The sequence below is a fragment of the Rhinoderma darwinii genome, chromosome 1, assembly GCF_050947455.1.
Source record: "Rhinoderma darwinii isolate aRhiDar2 chromosome 1, aRhiDar2.hap1, whole genome shotgun sequence".
NCBI lineage: Eukaryota > Metazoa > Chordata > Amphibia > Anura > Rhinodermatidae > Rhinoderma > Rhinoderma darwinii.
The window spans coordinates 333,030,640-333,052,326 of NC_134687.1; the positions used below are offsets into that span (position 1 = coordinate 333,030,640).

The 21,687-nt window shown below is 44.7% G+C and overlaps 1 protein-coding gene across 2 annotated transcripts in view; it reads right to left on the reverse strand.

Moving 5' to 3' along the window:
• LOC142742155 (prostaglandin reductase 1-like) overlaps positions 1–21,687 on the reverse strand; it is a 62,315-nt gene that overhangs the window by 32,978 nt on the left and 7,650 nt on the right. For both annotated transcript variants that reach the window (XM_075851651.1, XM_075851641.1), the window contains exons 2-4: positions 15,657–15,772; positions 14,236–14,281; positions 6,370–6,426 (exon numbers count right to left, since the gene is read on the reverse strand). In XM_075851651.1, coding sequence (XP_075707766.1) covers positions 6,370–6,426; positions 14,236–14,281; positions 15,657–15,762 — 209 coding nt within the window. In that variant the 5' untranslated portion in view covers positions 15,763–15,772. The remainder of the gene's footprint in view (positions 1–6,369; positions 6,427–14,235; positions 14,282–15,656; positions 15,773–21,687) is intronic.

The following is a 21,687-nucleotide window of genomic DNA, read 5'->3' on the forward strand; positions in this document are numbered from 1 at the left end:
CGTCGGAATGCTTAAACCTATCCAAGCGATTCTGAGATTGTTTTCTCGTGACACTTTGGGCTTCATGTTCGTGGTAAAATTTGGTCGATATATTCAGTCTTTATTTGTGAAAAATTGCAAAATTTAGAGAAAATTTACAAAAAATAGCATTTTTCAGAATTTAAATGCATCTGCTTGTAAAACAGACGGTTATACCACCCAAAATAGTTACTAGTTCACATTTCCCATATGTCTACTTTAGATTGGCATCGTTTTTTGAACATTCTTTTATTTTTCTTGGACGTTACAAGGCTTAGAACATAAACAGCAATTTCTCATATTCTTAAGAAAATTTCAAAAGCCTTTTTTTGAAGGTGCCAGTTCAGTTCTGAAGTGGATTTGAGGGGCCTATGTATTAGAAACCCCCATAAAACACCCCATTTTAAAAACTAGACTCCTCAAAGTATTCAAAACAGCATATAGAAAGTTTTTTAACCCTTCAGGCATTTCACAGGAATTAAAGCAAAGTGGAAATGAAATTTGCAAATTTCATTTTTTCTGCTGAATTTCAATTTTATTCAATTTTTTTTTTAGTAACAGAGAAGGTTTTACCAGAGAAACACTACTAAATATGTATTGTCCAGATTCTGCAGTTTTTAGAAATGTCCCACATGTGGCCCTACTGCGCTCGTGGACTAAAACACAAGCCCTAGAAGCAAAGAAGCACCTAGTGCATTTTGAGGCCTCTTTTTTATTAGAATATATTTTAGGCAGCATGCCAGGTTTGAAGAGGCGTTGAGGTATCAAAACAATGGAAACCCACCAGAAGTGACCCCATTTTGGAAATTACACCCCTCAAGGAATTCATTTATGGTTTTTGTTATCATTTTGACCGCACAGTTTTTTCACAGCACCTATTTGAATTGGGCTGTGAAATGAAAAAAATGATATTTTTTCCAATAAAATGTAATTTTTGATCAAATTTTCTTATTTTCACAGGGAACAACATACCCCATTTTGTTGCCCAATTTGTCCTTAGTGCGGCAATACCCCATTTGTGGTGATAAACTGCCGTTTGGGCCCATGGGAGGGCTCAGAAGGAAAGGAGCGCTATGTGTTTGTTGGAGTCCAGATTTTGCTGGATTGGTTTTCGGGTGCCATGTTGCATTTGCAGAGCCCCAGAGGTATCAAAGCAATGGAAACCCACCAGAAGTGACCCCATTTTGGAAACTACACCCCTCAAGGAATTCATTTATGGTTTTTGTTATCATTTTGACCGCACAGTTTTTTCACAGCACCTATTTGAATTGGGCTGTGAAATGAAAAAAATGATATTTTTTCCAATAAAATGTCATTTTTGATCAAATTTTCTTATTTTCACAAGGAACAACATACCCCATTTTGTTGCCCAATTTGTCCTTAGTGCGGCAATACCCCATTTGTGGTGATAAACTGCCCTTTGGGCCCATGGGAGGGCTCAGAAGGAAAGGACCACCATTTGGCCTACTGGAGCTTTTCTGGTGCTAAGTCATGTGTGCAGAAGCCCCTGAGGTACCAGTACAGTTGAAACCCCCGAGAAGTGACCCCATTTTAAAAACTACACCCCTTAAGACATTCATCTAGAGGTGTAGTGAGCATTTTGACCCCACAGGTACTGTGTAAAAGATAATGCGCAGCAGATGGTGCAGTGTGAGATTTGCAATTTTATATATGTATATGCCATTTCAGTGTCCAATATAGTGTGCCCAGCATGCGCCACCGGAGATATACACCCCTTAAATTGTAATGTGGGTTCTCCTGGGTACGACAATACCCTACATGTGGCTGTTATCAGCTGCCTGGGCATACGGCAGGGCTCAGAAGGGAAAGATGAGGGGGGTAAGCTGTGCGGAGTGCATCAGGGTAAATTAAAAATCAAGGGATGTATGATACATTTTAAAACAATCTTTTATACAGAGCCCTGGTTTTTCGGGACACGTGTCACATTGGTATATTGTGTTCTTCCTTATCCCCCTCTTATAGCAGACTCTGCACCTCTTTTGACTCTTTCCCTTTCCACCGGTTTGGGGAACTTCTCCTGGAAAGTGTTGCCCTGGTACGATGCGTGTGGCCTCGCTTCCAGAAGTACTGGGTGCCCCCCCTTCCTGGTCCCTAAAGATTAGATCTTGAAATTCCAGGAAAGTTCCCCTCTGGCCTGCACATCGACGTAGCACATACGCATTGTACAAAGCCATCTGTATGATGTGCCCGGCCAGCTTCTTATACCACACCGCATGGCGCTGTAGGGCTTCAGGACTTGATTTGACAAGTCCATCCCTCCCATGTACCTATTGTAGTCCAGGATGCAGTCTGGTTTGGGGGTGGCCTTTCCTTCATATATCCTAAACCTGTAGGTATACCCTGATGCACTCTCGCACAGCTTATACATCTTCACGCCATACCTTGCCCTCTTACCTGGCAGGTACTGGCGGAATTGAACCCTCCCTTTAAAATGTACCAGGGACTCATCAATAGAAAAACACTTCTCGGGGGTGTATGCTTGGGAAAACCGGGCACTGGAACGGTCTAATAGGGGTCTCCGTTTATACAAACGGTCAAAACTGGGGTCATCTCGGAGTGGGCACGGCTCATTATCAGTATAATGTAAGAAGCGAAGTATTGCCTCATTTATTTATTTTTTTAGGTTCCACTTCATTTCTGAAGTTGCTTTGAGGGGCCCATATATTAGAAACCCCTATCAAACACCCCATTTTAGAAACTAGACCCCTCAAAGTATTCACAACAGCATTTAGAAAGTTTATGAACCCTTTAGGTGTTTCACAGAAATTTAGAGCAAAGTAGAGGTGAAATTTACTCTTTTTATACCATTTTTTTTATAACACAAAAGGATTTATCAGAGAAACGCAACTCAATACTTATTACCCAGATTCTGCAGTTTTGAGAAATATCCCACATGTGGCCCTAGTGCGGTAATGGACTGAAGCACCGGCCTCCGAAGCAAAGGAGCACCTAGCGGATTTTGAGCCCTCTTTTTTATTAGGCACCATGTCCGGTTTGAAGAGGTCTTGTGGTGCCAAAACATTGGAAACCCCCCAAAAGTGACCCCAATTTGGAAACTAGACCCCTTGAGGAATCCATTGTAGTTTTCTTGGGGTGCATGCGGCTTTTTGATCAGTTTTTATTCCATTTTTAGGTGGCGTGGTGACTAATAAACAGCAATTCTACTATTGTTTTTGTATACTTTTTTTTTTACAGCGTTCACCGTGCGCTATAAATGATATATTAACTTTATTCTGCGGGGCAATACGATCACGGCGATACCAGATGTTTATAGTTTTTTTTTATGTCTTATGGCGTTTGCACAATAAAATACGTTTTGTAAACAATCATTCACTTTTTGTGTTACCTTATTCTAAGAGCCAGAACGTTTTTATTTTTCAATCAATAAAGCCGTGCGAGGACTTATTTTTTGCGTAACGAACTGTATTTTCCATCAGTACCATTTTTAGGTACATGCGACTTTTTGATCTCTTTTTATTCCATTTTTTGGGAGGTGAAGTGACCAAACAATTGTGATTGTGGTACGGTTTATTAATATTTTTTTTTACGGCGTTCACCGTGCGGGATAAATAACAAAATAATTTTGTAGTTCAGGCCGTTACGGACGCGGCGATACCAATTATGTATAGTTTATTTGTTTGTTTATATATTTTTATTAATAATAAAGGACTGATAAGGGAAAAAGTGGGACTTTTACTTTTATTACTTTTAAAACTTTTATTTTCTTATTTTTACACATCTTTTTTTAACTTTTTTTTTACTTTATTACTTTGTCCCACTAGGGGACATGAGGGCAGGAGGCCCTGATCGCTATTCTAATACACTGCACTACATGCGTAGTGCAGTGTATTAGAACTGTCAGCTACTCACTGACAGCAAGCATAGTGGGTCCTGACGTTGTCAGGACCCACTAGGCTTCCGTCTATGGCATAGCCGGACGCCATTGTTTGGTGTCCGGTTGCCATAGTCACCATCGCCGGCCGCTATCGCGTAGCAGGCCGGCGATGGCAGCTTAACCCCTAAAAAGCCGCGATCTCTATAGAACGCGGCTTTTAAGGGGTTAATCAGCGGGGACACAGTGATCGGTCCCCGCTGTAGGAGCTGTGACAGCTGCTGAACAAGACAGCAGCGTCACAGCTCCTGTATGTGTCGGGAGGACGGCCGAAACGGCCGTTACTCCCGAGACGTACTATTACGGCATGGAGCGCGAACGATACAGCTGCCATGACGTAATAGTACGTCAAGGAGCGGGAAGGGGTTAAACCTAATTATTCTTTAATACATACTGTCAGGGCCGCCATCAGGGGGGTATTAGGGGTACTGATGTGAGGGGCCCAGCCAAACCTAATTGAAAGGGGGGCCCGGCAACTGCCGCGACTTGCCTTTGGTAGAAAAAAACAGGCCCCTACAATGGGGCCCGTTTTTTTCACCAAAAGAATGTCGTGAGCTGTGGCCCCCCCCTCTCGTCATGGGGGCCGTCAAACACCGTCCGCCCACGCGACCGATCGCGCGCACCCGCAAATTCCCGCGCGTGCGCACTCCTTAAAGAATTTTAAGGCAGATTTTGACCTGCCCACACTATCTTGCCGCGTTTTTTTGCTGCGTTTTTTGCCCGCGACGATTGAGGACAGCAGACAAAAAACACAGCGAAAAATGCATTTTCTGCCTCCCATTGATTTCGATGGGAGGTCAGAGGCGGAACAGCGGCAAGAAAGCACGTGCTGCTTTTTATTTTTTCCGCGACTGGCTCCCATTGATTTCAGATTAAATCAATGGGAGGCGGTTTTGGAAGTTGTTTGGTGCTGATTCTGACGCAGTGTCCAAGTCAATATCAAGGCCCAAAAACTCTGTGAACTGGGCCTTATTGTTAGGGCTTATTCAGACGAACATGTAATACGTCCATGCAACGCGCGTGATTTTCACTTGCCTCGCACGGACCTAAGTTACTCTATGGGGCCGTGCAGACTGTCAGTGATTTTCACGCAGCGTGTGTCCGCAGCGTAAAACTCACGACATGTCCTATATTTGTGCGTTGTTTGCGCATCACGCACCCATTGAAGTCAATGGGTGCGTGAAAATCACGCCCAGCACTTCTGCAGCAGTATAAACTATGAATGAAAACAGAAAAACACTACGTGCTACAAACATACAAACAGAGTGTCATAATGATGGCGGCTGCGCGAAAATGCCGTAGCTACGCATCATACGCTGCTGACACACGGAGCTGTTATGGACCTTTTGTATGCGCAAAACACCACGTTTTTTGCACGCGCAAAAAGCACACGCTCGTGTGAATCCGGCCTTAGGGTAGGAACACACTAGGCATGAACACTGCGGATTTTATGCAACACATTTTATTGTGGAAAATCCGCAGCGTATCACAGTCGCAGCAGAGTGGATGAGATTTGAACACGCTGCAAAAAAAAATTGACCTGCAGTGTGGCTTTTTAAGCTGCAGCACGTCAATTTATTCTGTGGAATCGCCGCTCCTCTGTTGCGGAAATGCTGCGGTTCTGCCGCAAAAATCACAAATGAGAAAAAAAAAAGGTACTTATAATTTATAAAAAAGTTTAGACTTGCCCCGGCCATAGTCCTGGTGACACGATCCTCTATTCTTAGCGCAGCCTGGCCTCCTGTCATGACGTTTCATCCCATGTGACTGCTGCAGCGGTCACATGGTCTACAGTGTCATCCCAGGAGGCGGGGCTACGTTCAGAAGAGAAAGATGCGTCACCTAAACTACGGCCGGGGCAAGTCTAAACTTTTTTATAAATTAAAAAAAAAGTGCCTTTTTGCTTTTCTGTTTTCATTCATAGTTTATACTGCTTTGGAAGTGCTGGGCGTGATTTTCACGCACCCATTGACTTCAATGGGTGCGTGATGCGCGAACAACGCACAAATATAGGACATGTCGTGAGTTTTACGCAGCGGACACACGCAGCGTGAAAATCACTGACAGTCTGCACGGCCCCATAGAGTAACATAGAAAATCACGCGCGTTGCACGGACGTATTACACGTTCGTCTGAATAAGCCCTAACAATAAGGCCCAGTTCACAGAGTTTTTGGGCCTTGATATTGACTCGGACACTGCGTCAGAATCCGCACCAAACAACTTCCAGCTAGTTGTCCTCCCTGTAATGCTTTTACCCTTGCCAAGATGACATAATAAAGTTAAGAAGAATTGCAAACGGGTGAGTGCCGCATTTTCATTTCTCTCATTCATATCCTAAAAACCATCTATACTATAAACCTTGTTGAGGTCTAAACCAGTTATGCATATCAACAAATTTAAATATGTATTATAAATAATATAAATGGAATATATTACCTGGCAACTTGGAATCCCATTATTACATCCCCTTCTTTCAAATGTCTACTATACAGCCTGTCAAATAGGAAACAATTATGTTAGTCTTAATTTCATCCTCCCAGAGTCATGATTTAAAGCAGCATAATAAAGATAGCACGCACAATGTTTCTCTTGCACTTTTTTTTTTTTTTTTTTACAAAACCCTGTAAAACTGCAGAGTAAAGGTATGTTCGCACGCAGTGACCAAAAACGTCTGAAAATACGGAGCTGTTTTTGTAGCAACTCGCGTTTTTCGCGGCGTATTTTACGGCCGTTATTGGAGCTGTTTTTCAATGGAGTCAATGAAAAACGACTCCAAAAACGTCCCAAGAAGTGACATGCACTTCTTTTTCGCGTGCGTCTTTTTACGCGCCGTATTTTTACAGCGACGCGTAAAATTACACCTCGTAGGAACAGAACACCGTAAAACCCATTGCAAGAAATGGGCAGATGTTTGTAGGCGTATTAGGGGCGTTTTTTCAGGCGCAATTCAAGGCGTAAAACGCCCAAATTACGTCTGAAAACACTGCGTGTGAACATACCCTTATTGTGGCAAGCAGTGGATAATATGCCAGACTAAGGAGCTTATTCACAATTTGATACAATTAAAGGCTATGTACAGGAGCATAGCTAAAGGCTCATGGGCCCCGATGCAAAAGTACTTATTGGGCCCCCCCCCCCCCCCCGCAAACTCCTCATGGCCGACGGTCCGCAGCTTTCAGCTCCATCGCTGGGTCTCCTAAGTGACCCAACAATGCAGCACTAGAAGCCGGGGCGTCACTAAGGCTGGGTTCACACACCCTATTTACGGACGTAATTTGGGCGTTTTAGCATTGAATTACGTCCGAAAATGCGGCGCAAAAGCATTGTCAAACATCTGCCCATTCATTTGAATGGGTCTTACGATGTTCTGTGCCGACGATCATTTTTTTTACGCGCCGCTGTCAAAAGGCGGCGCGTAAAAAAGACGCCCGCGTCAAAGAAGTGCCTGACACTTCTTCAGACGTAAATGGAGCCGTTTTCCATGGACTCCATGGAAAAACAGCTCCAATTACGTCCGTAATGGACGCAGCGAAAGACGCCTGCACATGCCTTTACGGCTGAAATTATGGTGCTGTTTTCTCCTGAAAACAGCTCCATAATTGCAGCCGTTACGGACGCTGCCGTGTGAACATACCCTCAGGGCTTAAAATGTCAGGGGAAATAGCCCCAGTACATGTGTGTCCGCCCCCCAAAAAAATGTGTGTATAGGAGACAGCATAGCATATCTATAGCACTACGACCCTATAAACTATGGATAGGATTAGATACATTGGCTCAGCAGACAGTATCACACATGATAGGATTAGATACAGTGGCTGAGCAGACAGTATCACGCATGATAGGATTAGATACAGTGGCTGAGCAGACAGTATCACAAATGATAGGATTAGATACAATGACTCAGCAGACAGTATCACACATGATAGGATTAGATACAGTGGCTCAGCAGACAGTATCACACATGATAGGATTAGATACAATGACTCAGCAGACAGTATCACACATGATAGGATTAGATACAGTGGCTCAGCAGACAGTATCACACATGATAGGATTAGATACAGTGGCTCAGCAGACAGTATCACACATGATAGGATTAGAGATAGGGCCCAGCAGACAGTATCACACATGATTGGATTCGATATAGGGCCCAGCAGACAGAATCACACATGATAGGATTGGATACAGTGGCTCAGCAGACAGTATCACACATGATCGGATTAGATATAGGGCCCAGCAGACAGTATCACACATGATAGGATTAGATACAGTGGCTAAGCAGACAGTATCACACATGATAGGATTAGATACAGTGGCTCAGCAGACAGTATCACACATGATTGGATTAGATATAGGGCCCAGCAGACAGTATCACACATGATTGGATTAGATACAGTGGCTCAGCTCGCTGACATTGCGGCTCCAGCGCTGGACCCAGGAAAGGTAAGAATAATAATTTTGCTTCTTTATGTGTTACTGATTATTTTTGTGTGTTTGTGTTTTTTTTACAGGTTCGGTTGTTGGACTTCGGATTCGAGGACTTCAATGACGGCGTTTTTTTTATTCTCAATAAAATGGTTAATGAGGGTTGTGTTTTTTTATTTCAATAAAATATTTTTTCTATGTGCTTGTATCTTTTTAAACTTTATTATCACCGCCTTAGTAATGGCCGCTGGCTGATTGACAACCTCCATTACTAAGGCGGGGCTTAATGTTAGCAGGTGCAGAGGCCAACACTAACCCCCATTATTACCCCGGTACCCACCGCCACCAAGGATGCTGGGAAAAGCCGGGTACGAACCAGTACCCGACCATCTGTAGTGACGGGCAGGCACCGGGGTGGCCGCAGGCTGGTAGTATTTTTACTGGGGAAGGCCAAAAACAGTGCCACCTACCACCCTGGTAATGCTGCCTGCTGCTGCTGTGTTGTATCTGGCTGGTTATGAAAATTGGGGGGGACCCCACATCGCTCTTTCCAATTATTTTTTCTTTTATTTTTTTTAAAATGACGTAGGGTCCCCCCCATTTTTCATAACCAGCCAGATACAATAAAGCAGCAGCAGCCTAGCATCACCAGGGTGGGAAGGGCCACTGTATCTGGCCTTTCCCCTCCTGATAATACCAGCCTGCGGCCACCCCAGTGGCCGACCATCACTACAGATCACTACAGATGGTCAGGTACTGGATCGTACCCGGCTCTTCCCAGCACCCCTGGTGGCGGTGGGTACCAGGGTAATAAAGGGGGTTAGTGTTAGCCTCTGCACCGGCTACCACTAAGCCCCGCCTTAGCAATGAATGCTGTCAATCAGCCGGTGGCCATTACTAAGGCGGTAGTAATATAGTTTAAAAAAAAACACAAAGACATAGAAAAAATATTTTATTGAAATAAAAAAAAAAAAACACACAACCCTCATTAACCATTTTATTGATAATAAAAAAAAAAGCCGTCATCGAAGTCGTCCTGGAATCCGACGTAGTCCAACGACAGAACCTGTAAGAAAACACACAAAAAAAACGATTAGTAACACGTGTTAGGCTTAGATACAGGGCCCATGTGTGATACTGTCTGTGGGACCCTGTATCTAAGCCTACCACAAGGTAGGCTTAGATACAGGGTCCAGCAGACAGTAATCTTATACAGTATAAGATTACTGTGTGCTGGGGCCCTGTATCTAAACCTACAGTGTGGTAGGCTTATATACAGGGCCCAGCAGACAGGATCACGCATGGGCCATGTATCTAAGCCTACCATGTGATTGGCTTAGATACAGGGCCCAGCAGACAGGATCACACAATCTGTGATCCTGTCTCATGGGCCCCCTAAGTCTGCTACATCGTAGGCTTAGGGGTTGTGCAGTCCCTAAACATTGATGGCCTATCCACAGAATAGGCCATCAATAGCTGATGTGTCTCCCGGGACCCGCAAATCAGCTGTTTTGAAGGGGCCACAACACTCGTACGAGAGCTGCTTCCCCTTCATTTCACTACTCGCTCACACTGTGAATCGCCGACACGATTCACAGTGTGACCGGAATGAAGTGACCGGAATGAAGGGGAGCAGCTCTCGTACGAGTGCTGCGGCCCCTTCAAAACAGCCGATTGGCGGGTCCCGGGAGTCGGACCCCGCCAGTCAGGGCTACTAATCTTACCTTCCTCTTCAGCCGCGGCGGTAGTTCTGTCCTCTCGATGCTGTGCGCGGCGCATAGCGCTGTGACGTCATGCGCTGCGCACAGCGCTTGACGTCAGGACCTCCGCTGCGATCCGGAACCAGGAAGGTAAGTACAGTCTGTTACTATAGTAACAGGGGCCCGCGGCCGGAGTTACTATAGTAACTTTTTATTGATGTGGTGCGGGGGGCTGTAGGCCCCCCTGGCTTCGGGGCCCGGTCGCAATTGCGACCGCTGCGACCCCTATAGCTACGCCAGTGTACGGAAGCCTAGTCAGGACCCACTTTGCTTGCTGTCAGCGAATAGCTGACAGCTCTAATACACTGCACTATGCATGTAGTGTAGTGTATTAGAATTGCAATCAGGGCCTCCTGCCCTCAAGTCCCCTAGTGGGACAAAGTAAAAAAATTAAAAAAAGTTTTAAAAGTAATAAAAAGTGGCTATGTACACCTTTGCAGGGCATTTTTTTATTTTTTTAATAAACAGGTTAGTCAGTGTGTTTGGTGTCACTTTATAGATCGTTTTTTATTAAAAATTTGTTTTACTTTATTAGATACAGCTAATCTGTATTTTCTATATTCTCTGTATTCAGGTCCACGGGACTGACGGGTTCTGTGTCGGCAGGTCCTGTGTGTCTCGCAGGATCCACCTGTAATCTATCACCTCTAAGTTATGACTGACGGATTCATGTAAGAGCGAAAGATACAGCTGCTCTATATAGAGAATACAGAGCAAAAATTAGTTACTTTAATACATTATTGAGCCTATAGGACCACTGCCTGTTTGCTTGAATAATAATCCTAGCAGGGCAGAGGTCAAGGTACCTAGTTATTATACTTTTCTTTAAGGCTCTTTTGCTCGGGCTAATAACCGGGTGAATAAGCTCTTGTACAAACTCTTGTGTAAACAGGGCAGCGATCAGCCGACAAACGAGTATTTTTTTCACTGAGTCGTTTAAGGGATATATAACTTGGCAGTCAACGCTTCACTGCCAATGTTTGTAACATAAGGGTATGTTCACATGGCCTATTTTCAGACGTAATTCAGGCGTTTTACGCCTCGAATTTCGCCTGAAAAAAACGCCCCTAATACGCCTACAACATCTGTCCATTACCTGCAATGGGTTTTACGATGTTCTGCTCCCACGAGCCTTTATCTTACGTGTCGCTGTCAAAAGACGGCGCGTAAAATGACGGCTTGTTAAAAGAAGTGCAGGACACTTCTTGGGACGTTTTTGGAGCCGTTTTTCATAGACTCTATTGAAAACAGCTCCATAAACGGCTGTAAAAAACGCCGCAAAAAACGCCGCAAAAAACGCGAGTTGCTCAAAAAACGTCTGAAATCAGGAGCTGTTTTCCCTTGAAAACAGCTCCGTATTTTCAGACGTTTTTTGTTAAGCGTGTGAACAGCTTATATAAGATAAATGATACAATATATCAAGAATATGTGTCTAGTGCTTTCGCACTTTGCATTGACACAAAATAAATTAATCTAATGTGGTAGGTAATGATGCTAAAAAAAATTAACATATCTCATATATTCATGTCCAGTTTGTATCTTAGTAGCTATATTTTTTTATTTGTTTTTGTATGTTTGTAAACTGGACATAGAATATCAGAGATATAGGTGGGGCCCAATAACCACACCTATAGAGATCTGCACAGGGTATATAAATTCAATCCAAGTCCAGCACATGCAAGTTAGGCCTGATTTATACGAGCGTGTGCGTTTTGCGCACGCAAAAAACGCGGCGTTTTGTGTGCGCAAAATGCACTTAACAGCTGTGTGTGTCATCAGTGTATGATGCGCGGCTGCGAGATTTTCTCGCAGCCGCCATCATTTTGACACTCCGTTTGGATGTTTGTAAACAGAAAAGCACGTGGTGCTTTTCTGTTTACATTCAGAGTTTGACAGCTGTTGCGCGAACCACGCAGTTCGCACGGAAGTGCTTCCGTGCGACCTGCGTGGTTTTCACGCACCCATTGACTTCAATGGGTGCGTGATGCGCCAAAAATGCAGAAATATAGAACATGTCGTGAGTTTTACGCAGCGGACTCACGCTGCGCAAAACTCACGGACTGTCTGCACTGCCCCATAGACTTGTATAGGTCCATGCGACCCGCGTGAAAAGCACGCGCGTCACATGGACGTATATCATGGTCGTGTAAATGATGCCTTAGGTGCAAGGAATATTGTTCAAGTGCTAAGACCCTTAATTCCTATCCTACCTACTATTAGCCCTATGCGTTTCTTTGCTGTCTATTTCTGTCGCAAATCTTCAGGGGCCTACAGCAATCAATCTATTAGATCTTCTAGCATTCTAGAAGTCTAAGAGTATGTTCACACGTGCACGTCCGTTACGGCTGTAATTACGGAGCTGTTTTCAGGAGAATTTCAGACATAATGGCATGTGCAGGCGTTTTTCGCAGCGTCCATTACGGACATAATTGGAGCTGTTTTTCTATGGAGTCAATGGAAAACGGCTCCAATTACGTCCCAAGAAGTGACATGCACTTCTTTGACGCGGGCATCTTTTTTACGCGCCGTCTTTTGACAGCGGCGAGTAAAAAAAATGACCGTCTGCACAGTACATCGTAAAACTCATTCAAATGAATGGGCAGATGTTTGCCGACGCTTTCAAGCAGTATTTTTGGCCGTAATTGCAGGTGCAAAACGCCTGAATTACGTCCGTAACTAGCGTGTGTGAACATACCCTAAGTGTACAATGCACTGAATGCAACAAATCGTGCTACAACATGGACATAGAATCACTGGAATAAGGATAGAGCTTATAAAAACATGGACATAGTAAGCTAGCCACTAGCCGTAAACGCCCCGAAAAATGGCTAAAAATACAGAGGCTGAACTCCTCCAAACATCTGCCCATTGATTTTAATGGGAAAAACGGCAGTTTGTTCCGACGGGGCGTTTCTTACGTGGCCGTTTTTTAAAACGGCCCGTAAAAAAGCGCTTCGTAAAAAGAAGTGCATGTCACTTTTTGAGCCGTTTTTTGGAGCCGTTTTTCATTAAGTCAATAGAAAAATAGCTCCAAAAAGGCCACAAAAAATGCATGAAAAAGCACTTGCTGCTTAAAAAACGGCTGGAAATCAGAGGCTGTTGTCTCTTGAAAACAGCTCCGTATTTTACAGCTGTTTTTGCTAAGCGTGTGAACATAGCCTTCCACTGTGCCTATTCATATGAATGGGATGTCTGTGCAATACTGGACAGCTCCTCTGGAGCAAGAGACGCTCTTTGTAACCTCTCTCCACGCTGGCTAATAGAGGAGGATACTAAACAATAGACCCCAATCTATTAACTCAGAATTCCTTAATAGGGTGTATGAAAATGGGTTTTCTAAACTAGACAACCCCTCAAAATATTTTATATGTTCACAAATGTACAGTACTGCCAATCGTGTGTACCCAATGAACTCAAATTAATGGATTCCATTTCTCAAACAAACAAAAACAGACAAACACACTAGGGAAAATTTTATAGGAAGCCAATTAAGATCAGTACGTTTTTTGAAGTGTAAGAAGAAACAGGACTACTCGGCACAAACCCACAAAAAACAAAACGGGGAGTACATACAAACTCCGTGGTTTTATTCAAACCCAGGACCCCAGTGCTGCAGGGTAACAACAATGCTAACTAGTGAACCACCCTGCTGTTCACATATATTATCATGCAGTAATTCCCAAAGTCCTTTTATTGTTTTCTGCCATACTACTAACAGAACACATGCTTTTATAACTTAGATCTATTGACATTCATAATACTACATGTTCTGGGCTGTTTGCACCCTAGTTGCAAAAACATTTCTGCTTTCTGCAGACCTCCACAAAGCTGTCTGCATGACCAACAGGAGAACACTATGCCACCTAGTACTGTTTATGCACATATTTTGCACTGACACCTAGTGAACTCTTTCAAAGGTTAGAAATGAAAGTGTTGCCATTTTTTGGGACATACCCAAAACTGTACAAGTAGGTTTATATAAGCGTATAAAGTTATAATAAAGCTAAAGTTCAACTGTTTTGCCTGGAGAAGCTTATTAACAGCCAACCCAAGAATGGTGCCTGTACTAAAAAAGCATAAAAGTTACTATATTCATATTATTATCAATATTGTTCACCTTATATATGGGTCTACACTCAAAAAGACTGATTCCAGCAGAACTTCTGAAAATACATAAAAAATATAAACATAATAAATTCGGATGCAAAGTATATGCAGAAGTAAAGTGGTGGTAGATTTAAGGAAAGACAAAAGTTGCGAATGATGGTAAATTTTAAATTAAACAACTTTTAATACATAAATATAAATTAATAATGAAATTTATAATTCATCTTTATATGCTAAAAATCCTGTGGCAAACAAAAGTCATTGACACGGTCAACGCCAACTGTCCCATAGGACAAAAGGGCTGATCATTGTGCAACAAATGGGGCACCGCCATTTTGTTCTGTTTTTATTAAATTGGTCCAATATTTATTGCGGATTGATTGCAGAATATATCTTTATAGCAGTCAAAGCTCGATTTTTCGGATGCAGAGCTCCAAATCTATCAGCATAGTTAAAGCCATAGGCTGAGTTCACACAGGGTGGATACGCTGCGTAAAAGCACGCCATGTATGCGCCCTGTGTGCCAAAAGGAATTCGGGGCGAAAAACAACACTAAACTGTGGTGCAGTTTTTCACCCGGAATGCCCGCCACGGAAAACTGCAGATTTTAAGATTTTAGCCAGGGGCCTGCTAACAGGCCGGCCTCCTGGGATGACGTTTCATCCCAGGAGACCGCTGTAGCCTGTGATTGGCTGCAGCGGCGGTCACATTCGATGAAGCGTTATCGCAGGAGGCCGGCCCTCTGACGTCATCCAGGCCGGCCTCCTGGGATAATGTTTCATCGCATGTGACCGCCGCTACAGCCTGTGATTGGCTGCAGCGGTCACATGGGATGAAATGTCATCATAGGAGGCCACGCTGGAGGAAGGAACACAGACTTCTGGGTACGTATGAGATTTTTTTTTCTGAGTTGCTTTTTTTATGTGCGAACTCGCTGCAAAAAAAACCAAAACAACTGCTATTTGATGCGGGATTTACCTCCCCATTGAATTAAATGGGGAAAACCCGCAACAAATAAGCAGCGCTTATGCAAAATACAATTTACATGCTGCGGAATAAAATTCTGCACCACAGGTCAATTTCTGAGCACTTTTTCCGTTTAATATTTGCGCAGCGTGTGGATGAGATTTATTTTATCCACTTTGCTGCTACTGTATTTGCTGCGGATTTTACGCAACTAATTCCCCTTGCGGAACAACCGCAGTATTTACGCAACCTGTGAACTGACCCTTAAATTATAAAATTCTGCATATTACTATTACATTGCTCTCAATAATAAAGCAGTATAGCTTAAAAGTTTGTTGGAAGATTCTTAAGAGGCATAGTTTATCCTGTATATGTGTTTTATCTAAGTAGTAATATTCATGAACACATTGATTGAAGGATATTAGGGGTGAACAGACACATAAATGTGAACTAAGGTTCCATTACCTCCATCTTGTAGTGGTGGCAGCTCTTTTTCTATTAGTTTGAATTCTTCAGGTTTTGGTACACCATCAAAGTGCTTGACCATTGTCCATGACTTAGATACAACCATTTTTGTTTTTCTGAAGAAAAAAAAAGACAATAACTGAAACAAGGTTTGTAAAACTTTTTTCTTATGAAAATACTAATAAACAAGTGCAACATCTACACAATTTGCAAAAAAGTATGTGGACACACCTCCTAATTTTGAGTTCAAGTCTTTCAGCCATATCCATTGCAAACAGGTGCATAAAAACAAGCACACAGCCATGCAATCTCCATAGACCAACATTGGTAGAAGTATACTGAAGAGCTCAGTGGCTTTAAATGTGGCACCGTCATCGCATGCCACCTTTGCCACTAGTCAGCTTGTGACATTTTGGATCTGTCCCGATAACCTGTAAGTGCTATTATTGTGAAGTGGAACGGTGTAAGAGTGACAGCTCATCCACAAGACAGTAGACCATGCAAAATCAGAATGGGCTACCAAATGCTGAAATGTGTAGCATGTAAAAAAAATTAAAAGGTAAGATCTTTACTCACTACGGAGTTACAAGCGACATGCGCAATGGACTCGTGTTCTCTGGAGTGACAAACCACATTTCACTATCTGGCAGTCGGATGGACGAATCAGGGTTTGGCAGATGCCAGGGGAATGCTAGAAATGCATAATGTCTCTGTAAAATTTGGGGGAGCAGGTATAATGGTCTATGACTGTTTTCCCGGGATTAAGTAAGGCCCCTTATTTCCAGTAAAGGGTAATGTTTAAGGGGTTGACCAGGATTAGAGTAAAAAAATGGCAGATAGTGAAACATTATCTCCGATTCCAGCTGTTAGAGCATGGTGTTGTATGATACAGCTGGCACCCGCAAGTGATAGCGTGGGCTCAGTTCCCGAGCCCGTGCCATCCAACTACTATGAGATGTGTCCACATTCTGGCGGCAGCGATGTTCATATATGTTGGATGCCGCCAAGGGGTTAATGCCCATGGTTTTGGAATAGAATGTGCAACAAGCTCATATACATGTGATGGTCAGGTGTCCACATACTTTAGCGGAAAAACTGCTTAAGGGGTTGACCAGGATTAGAATTAAAAAAATGGCAGATAGTGAAACATTATCTCCGATTCCAGCTGTTAGAGCATGGTGTTATATGATACAGCTGGCAACTGCAAGTGATAGCGTGGGCTCAGTTCCTGAGCCCGTGGCATCCAACTACTACGAGATGTGTCCACATTCTGGCGGCAGCGATGTTCATGCATGTTGGATGTCGCCAAGGGGTTAATGCCCATGGTTTTGGAATAGAATGTGCAACAAGCTCAAATACATGTGATGGTCAGGTGTCCACATACTTTTGCCCATATAGTGTATTGTAAGTTTCATATATGAACAGGTATAAAGCCTATTTAATGGTAATGCTTGAAGATGAGTGAGCAATCACCAAGGTTATCATTCAAGTAATTTAATCCACACATCACTGTATTGCAGCTCATGCCTCACAACCTCCACTAATCAAGCGGGATAGTGCCAGGAGGCCCTGGGTATGACCTGAGACAATGTTGGAGCGTTGAGCCATCAGCTCCTTCTCCATCTTTCACTATGTGACGCCTGCCATGAGCGGCTTGGCCCAAGTGATAACTTGATGCAGTAACTGTAATGCTGGGGGTAGGGAAACAGACAAGTGAGCCCTAATCTACCCGCCACTCAGTCCCTGCCTACTTGCGACGACCCGCCCTAGGCGACGGGGTACAACTGGGCGACGGTCCCTACGCTCAATAAGTGCACGACAGACAAACAGACAAGGGTACACAGAAGCTAAGGGAAATGGGGCAGTTGCCCACAGAAACACCGTGAGCAACAAGAGTAGTGAACGAGCCGAGTCAAACCAGGAGTGTACAAGGTACCAAACGCAGAGCAGGAGAGTAGTCAGTAAGCCAGGGTCAATATGAAGCAGGGACAAATAGTTCAAGAAGCTGCAGCAGGACCAGGAAACCAACAGAGAAGAATCACAAGCAAGGAGGAACAGGAAAGGCAGGTATAAATAGACAGAGGGCGGGAGCTAGCTCGGTCTGGCCAGGCTGTGATAGGCTCTCCCACTCCTAAGCCTGCCATCCTGAGTGGTGGAAGATGGAGTCAGTCTCACAGACATAGAAGCAGGTGCAGACTGATTACCTATGGGCGTTGATACAGAAGCTGTGCCTGGCAGATCCTTTACAGTACCCCCCCTTTTATGAGGGGCCACCGGACCCTTTCTAAGTGGACCTGGTTTATTGGGGAAACGAAGGTGGAACCTCCTGACCAATATCCCAGTGTGAACATCCCGGGCGGGTACCCAAGTCCTCTCCTCAGGCCCGTATCCTCTCCAATGGACCAGGTACTGGAGGGAGCCTTGGACCATCCTGCTGTCCACAATCTTGGCCACCTCGAATTCTACCCCCTCAGGGGTGAGAATAGGGACCGGAGGTTTCCTCGAGGGAGCCAAGGACGGGGAGCAGCGTTTAAGGAGGGAGGCATGAAACACGTCGTGTACTCGAAAAGATGGGGGCAACTCCAGTCGGAAGGAGACAGGATTGAGGACTTCAATGACCTTGTACGGCCCTATAAACCGGGGAGCAAACTTCTTGGACGGGACTTTAAGGTGCAAATTTTTTTTAGACGATAGCCACACCAGATCCCCGACCATAAACAAGGGGTTAGCAGAACGTCTTCTATCTGCCTGAGTTTTTTGTATGCTCTGGGACGCCTCTAGGTTCTTCTGAACCTGGGCCCAGACTGTGCACAGTTCCCGATGAACGACCTCTACCTCGGGATTGTTGGAACTACCAGGTGAAACGGAGGAGAACCATGAATTAAACCCAAAATTACAGAAAAAGGGGGAGACCCCTGACGAGTTACTGACCCGGTTATTAAGGGAAAATTCGGCGAGGGGAATGAATGAGACCCAATCATATTGACAGTCAGAAATAAAACACCTTAAATATTGTTCTAGAGTCTGATTAGTCCTCTCAGTTTGGCCATTAGTTTCAGGATGGAAGGCAGAGGAGAAGGACAGATCAATCTCCAACTTTTTACAGAAGGCTCTCCAAAACAATGAAACAAATTGTACCCCTCTGTCAGAAACAATATTGACAGGGACCCCATGGAGACGCAGGATGTGTTTGACAAACAAGGTAGCTAACGTCTTAGCATTGGGTAGTTTCTTGAGGGGCACAAAGTGGCACATCTTACTGAAGCGGTCTACTACAACCCACACCACCGACTTGCCTTGAGATGGAGGCAAATCGGTGATAAAATCCATGGAGATATGGGTCCAAGGTCTCTGGGGAATGGGCAAAGAACGTAGTAAGCCCGCTGGTCGGGACCTGGGAGTCTTGGACCTAGCACAAACTTCACATGCGGCGACGTAGGCCTTAACGTCTTTAGGCAACCCAGGCCACCAATAGTTTCTGGCAATGAGGTGCTTGGTACCCAGGATGCCTGGATGACCAGATAGTGCGGAGTCATGTTTTTCCCTAAGTACCCTTAGCCGGAATTGCAGGGGAACAAACAGCTTGTTCTCAGGAAGGTTCCCGGGAGCTGAACCTTGATCAGCCGCAATTTCAGAGACTAAATCAGAATCAATAGAGGAAATGATTATACTTGGAGGCAAAATACAAGCAGGATCTTCCTCCGAAGGAGGGCTGGCCATGAAGCTACGCGACAGTGCAGCAGCCTTAATATTTTTAAACCCAGCCCTATAGGTAACCAAAAAGTTGAATCTGGTAAAAAATAGCGCCCATCGAGCTTGTCTCGGGTTTAGCCTCCGGGCAGATTCTAGGAAAACCAGATTTTTGTGGTCGATAAGGACCGTTACCTGGTGCCTAGCCCCCTCCAGGAAGTGGCGCCACTCTTCAAATGCCCATTTAATGGCTAAGAGTTCGCGGTTGCCAATATCATAGTTACTCTCAGTGGGCGAAAACTTCCTGGAGAAGTAGGCACAGGGACGGACATGGGTGAGGAACCTGGTACCCTGGGACAAGACAGCCCCCACTCCCACCTCGGACGCGTCAACTTCCACGATAAATGGCTCCATTTGGTTGGGCTGAACCAGCACCGGGGCCGAGATAAAGCACTTCTTAAGGACCTCAGAAGCCTGGACAGCCTCAGGAGGCCAGTGGAGGAGATCAGCTCCTTTGCGAGTGAGATCCGTAAGAGGCTTAGCGATGACCGAGAAGTTAGCAATAAATCTCCTGTAAGAATTAGCGAACCCCAGGAAGCACTGTAACGCCTTCAGGGAGGCAGGTTGGACCCATTCCGCCACAGGCTGGACCTTGGCAGGGTCCATGCGGAATTCATGAGGAGTGAGGATTTGACCCAAAAATGGTATCTCCTGCACCCCAAAACACATTTTTCTGTCTTCACAAACAGTTTGTTTTCCCGAAGGACCTGGAGCACCTTCCTGACATGCTCAATGTGGGAGGACCAGTCCTTGGAAAACACAAGTATGTCATCAAGGTACACTACAAGAAATACCCCCAGGTAGTCTCTTAAAATCTCATTTATGAAATTCTGGAAGACCGCGGGAGCATTACACAACCCAAAGGGCATGACGAGGTATTCGAAATGACCTTCGGGCGTGTTAAACGCAGTCTTCCACTCATCCCCCTCTTTGATGCGGATAAGGTTATAAGCCCCCCGTAGATCAAACTTAGAGAACCATTGGGCCACCTGAACCTGATTAAAGAGATCAGGAATCAAAGGAAGGGGATACTGGTTCCTCACAGTGACCTTATTCGAGTTTCGGTAGTCAATGCATGGCCTAAGACCACCATCCTTCTTCCCTACGAAGAAGAAGCCAGCACCTACCGGAGAAGTGGAGGGGCGAATGTAACCCTTGGCCAGGCATTCCTGGATATACTCTCTCATGGCTTCACGTTCGGGACAAGAGAGATTAAATATCCTACCCTTAGGGAGCTTAGCTCCTGGTACCAAATCGATAGCGCAATCGAATTCTCTATGAGGGGGTAACACTTCGGAGGCCTCCTTAGAGAAAACATCAGCGAAGTCCTGAACAAACTCAGGTAGCGTGTTCACCTCCTCAGGGGGAGAAATAGAATTAACAGAAAAACATGATGTCAAGCATTCATTACCCCATTTGGTAAGATCCCCAGTATTCCAGTCAAACGTGGGATTATGCAACTGCAACCAGGGAAGGCCTAAAACCAAATCGGACGATAATCCCTGCATTAACAGTACAGAGCACTGCTCCAAATGCATGGAGCCAACAAGGAGTTCAAAAACAGGGGTATGCTGTGTAAAATAACCATTAGCAAGAGGAGTGGAGTCGATACCCACTACCGGGACAGGTTTAGGCAAATCAATCAATCAATGGCATAGCTAGAGACATAGCAAATTCCACAGACATGATATTAGCAGAAGACCCTGAATCCACGAAGGCACTGCCGGTAGCAGACCTACCACCAAAAGAGACCTGAAAGGGAAGAAAGATTTTATTAAGTTTCATATTTACGGGAAATACCTGTGCGCCCAAGTGACCTCCCCGATGATCACTTAGGCGCGGAAGTTTTCCGGCTGCTTATTCTTATGCCTAGGACAGTTGTTCACTTGATGCTTGTCATCCTCACAGTAGAAGCAGAGACCATTCTTGCTGCGGAACACTCTACGTTGTTGGGGGGACACGGAGGCCCCGAGTTGCATAGGTACCTCCGAGTCTTCCGTGGAAGAACGAAGCAACGGAATCTCGGGAGGCATCATCGGGGAGTCAGAGGAGAAAACACCAAGACGTTCAAGTCGTCGTTCCCTGAGACGTCGGTCAAGTCATACCGCTAAAGCCATAACCTGGTCTAGGGAGTCAGAAGAGGGATAGCTAACTAGCAGGTATTTCAGGGCGTTCGACAGGCCCAACCTAAACTGGCACCTTAAGGCAGGGTCATTCCACTGAGAAGCTACGCACCACTTCCTAAAGTCGGAACAATACTCCTCAACAGGTCTCTTACCCT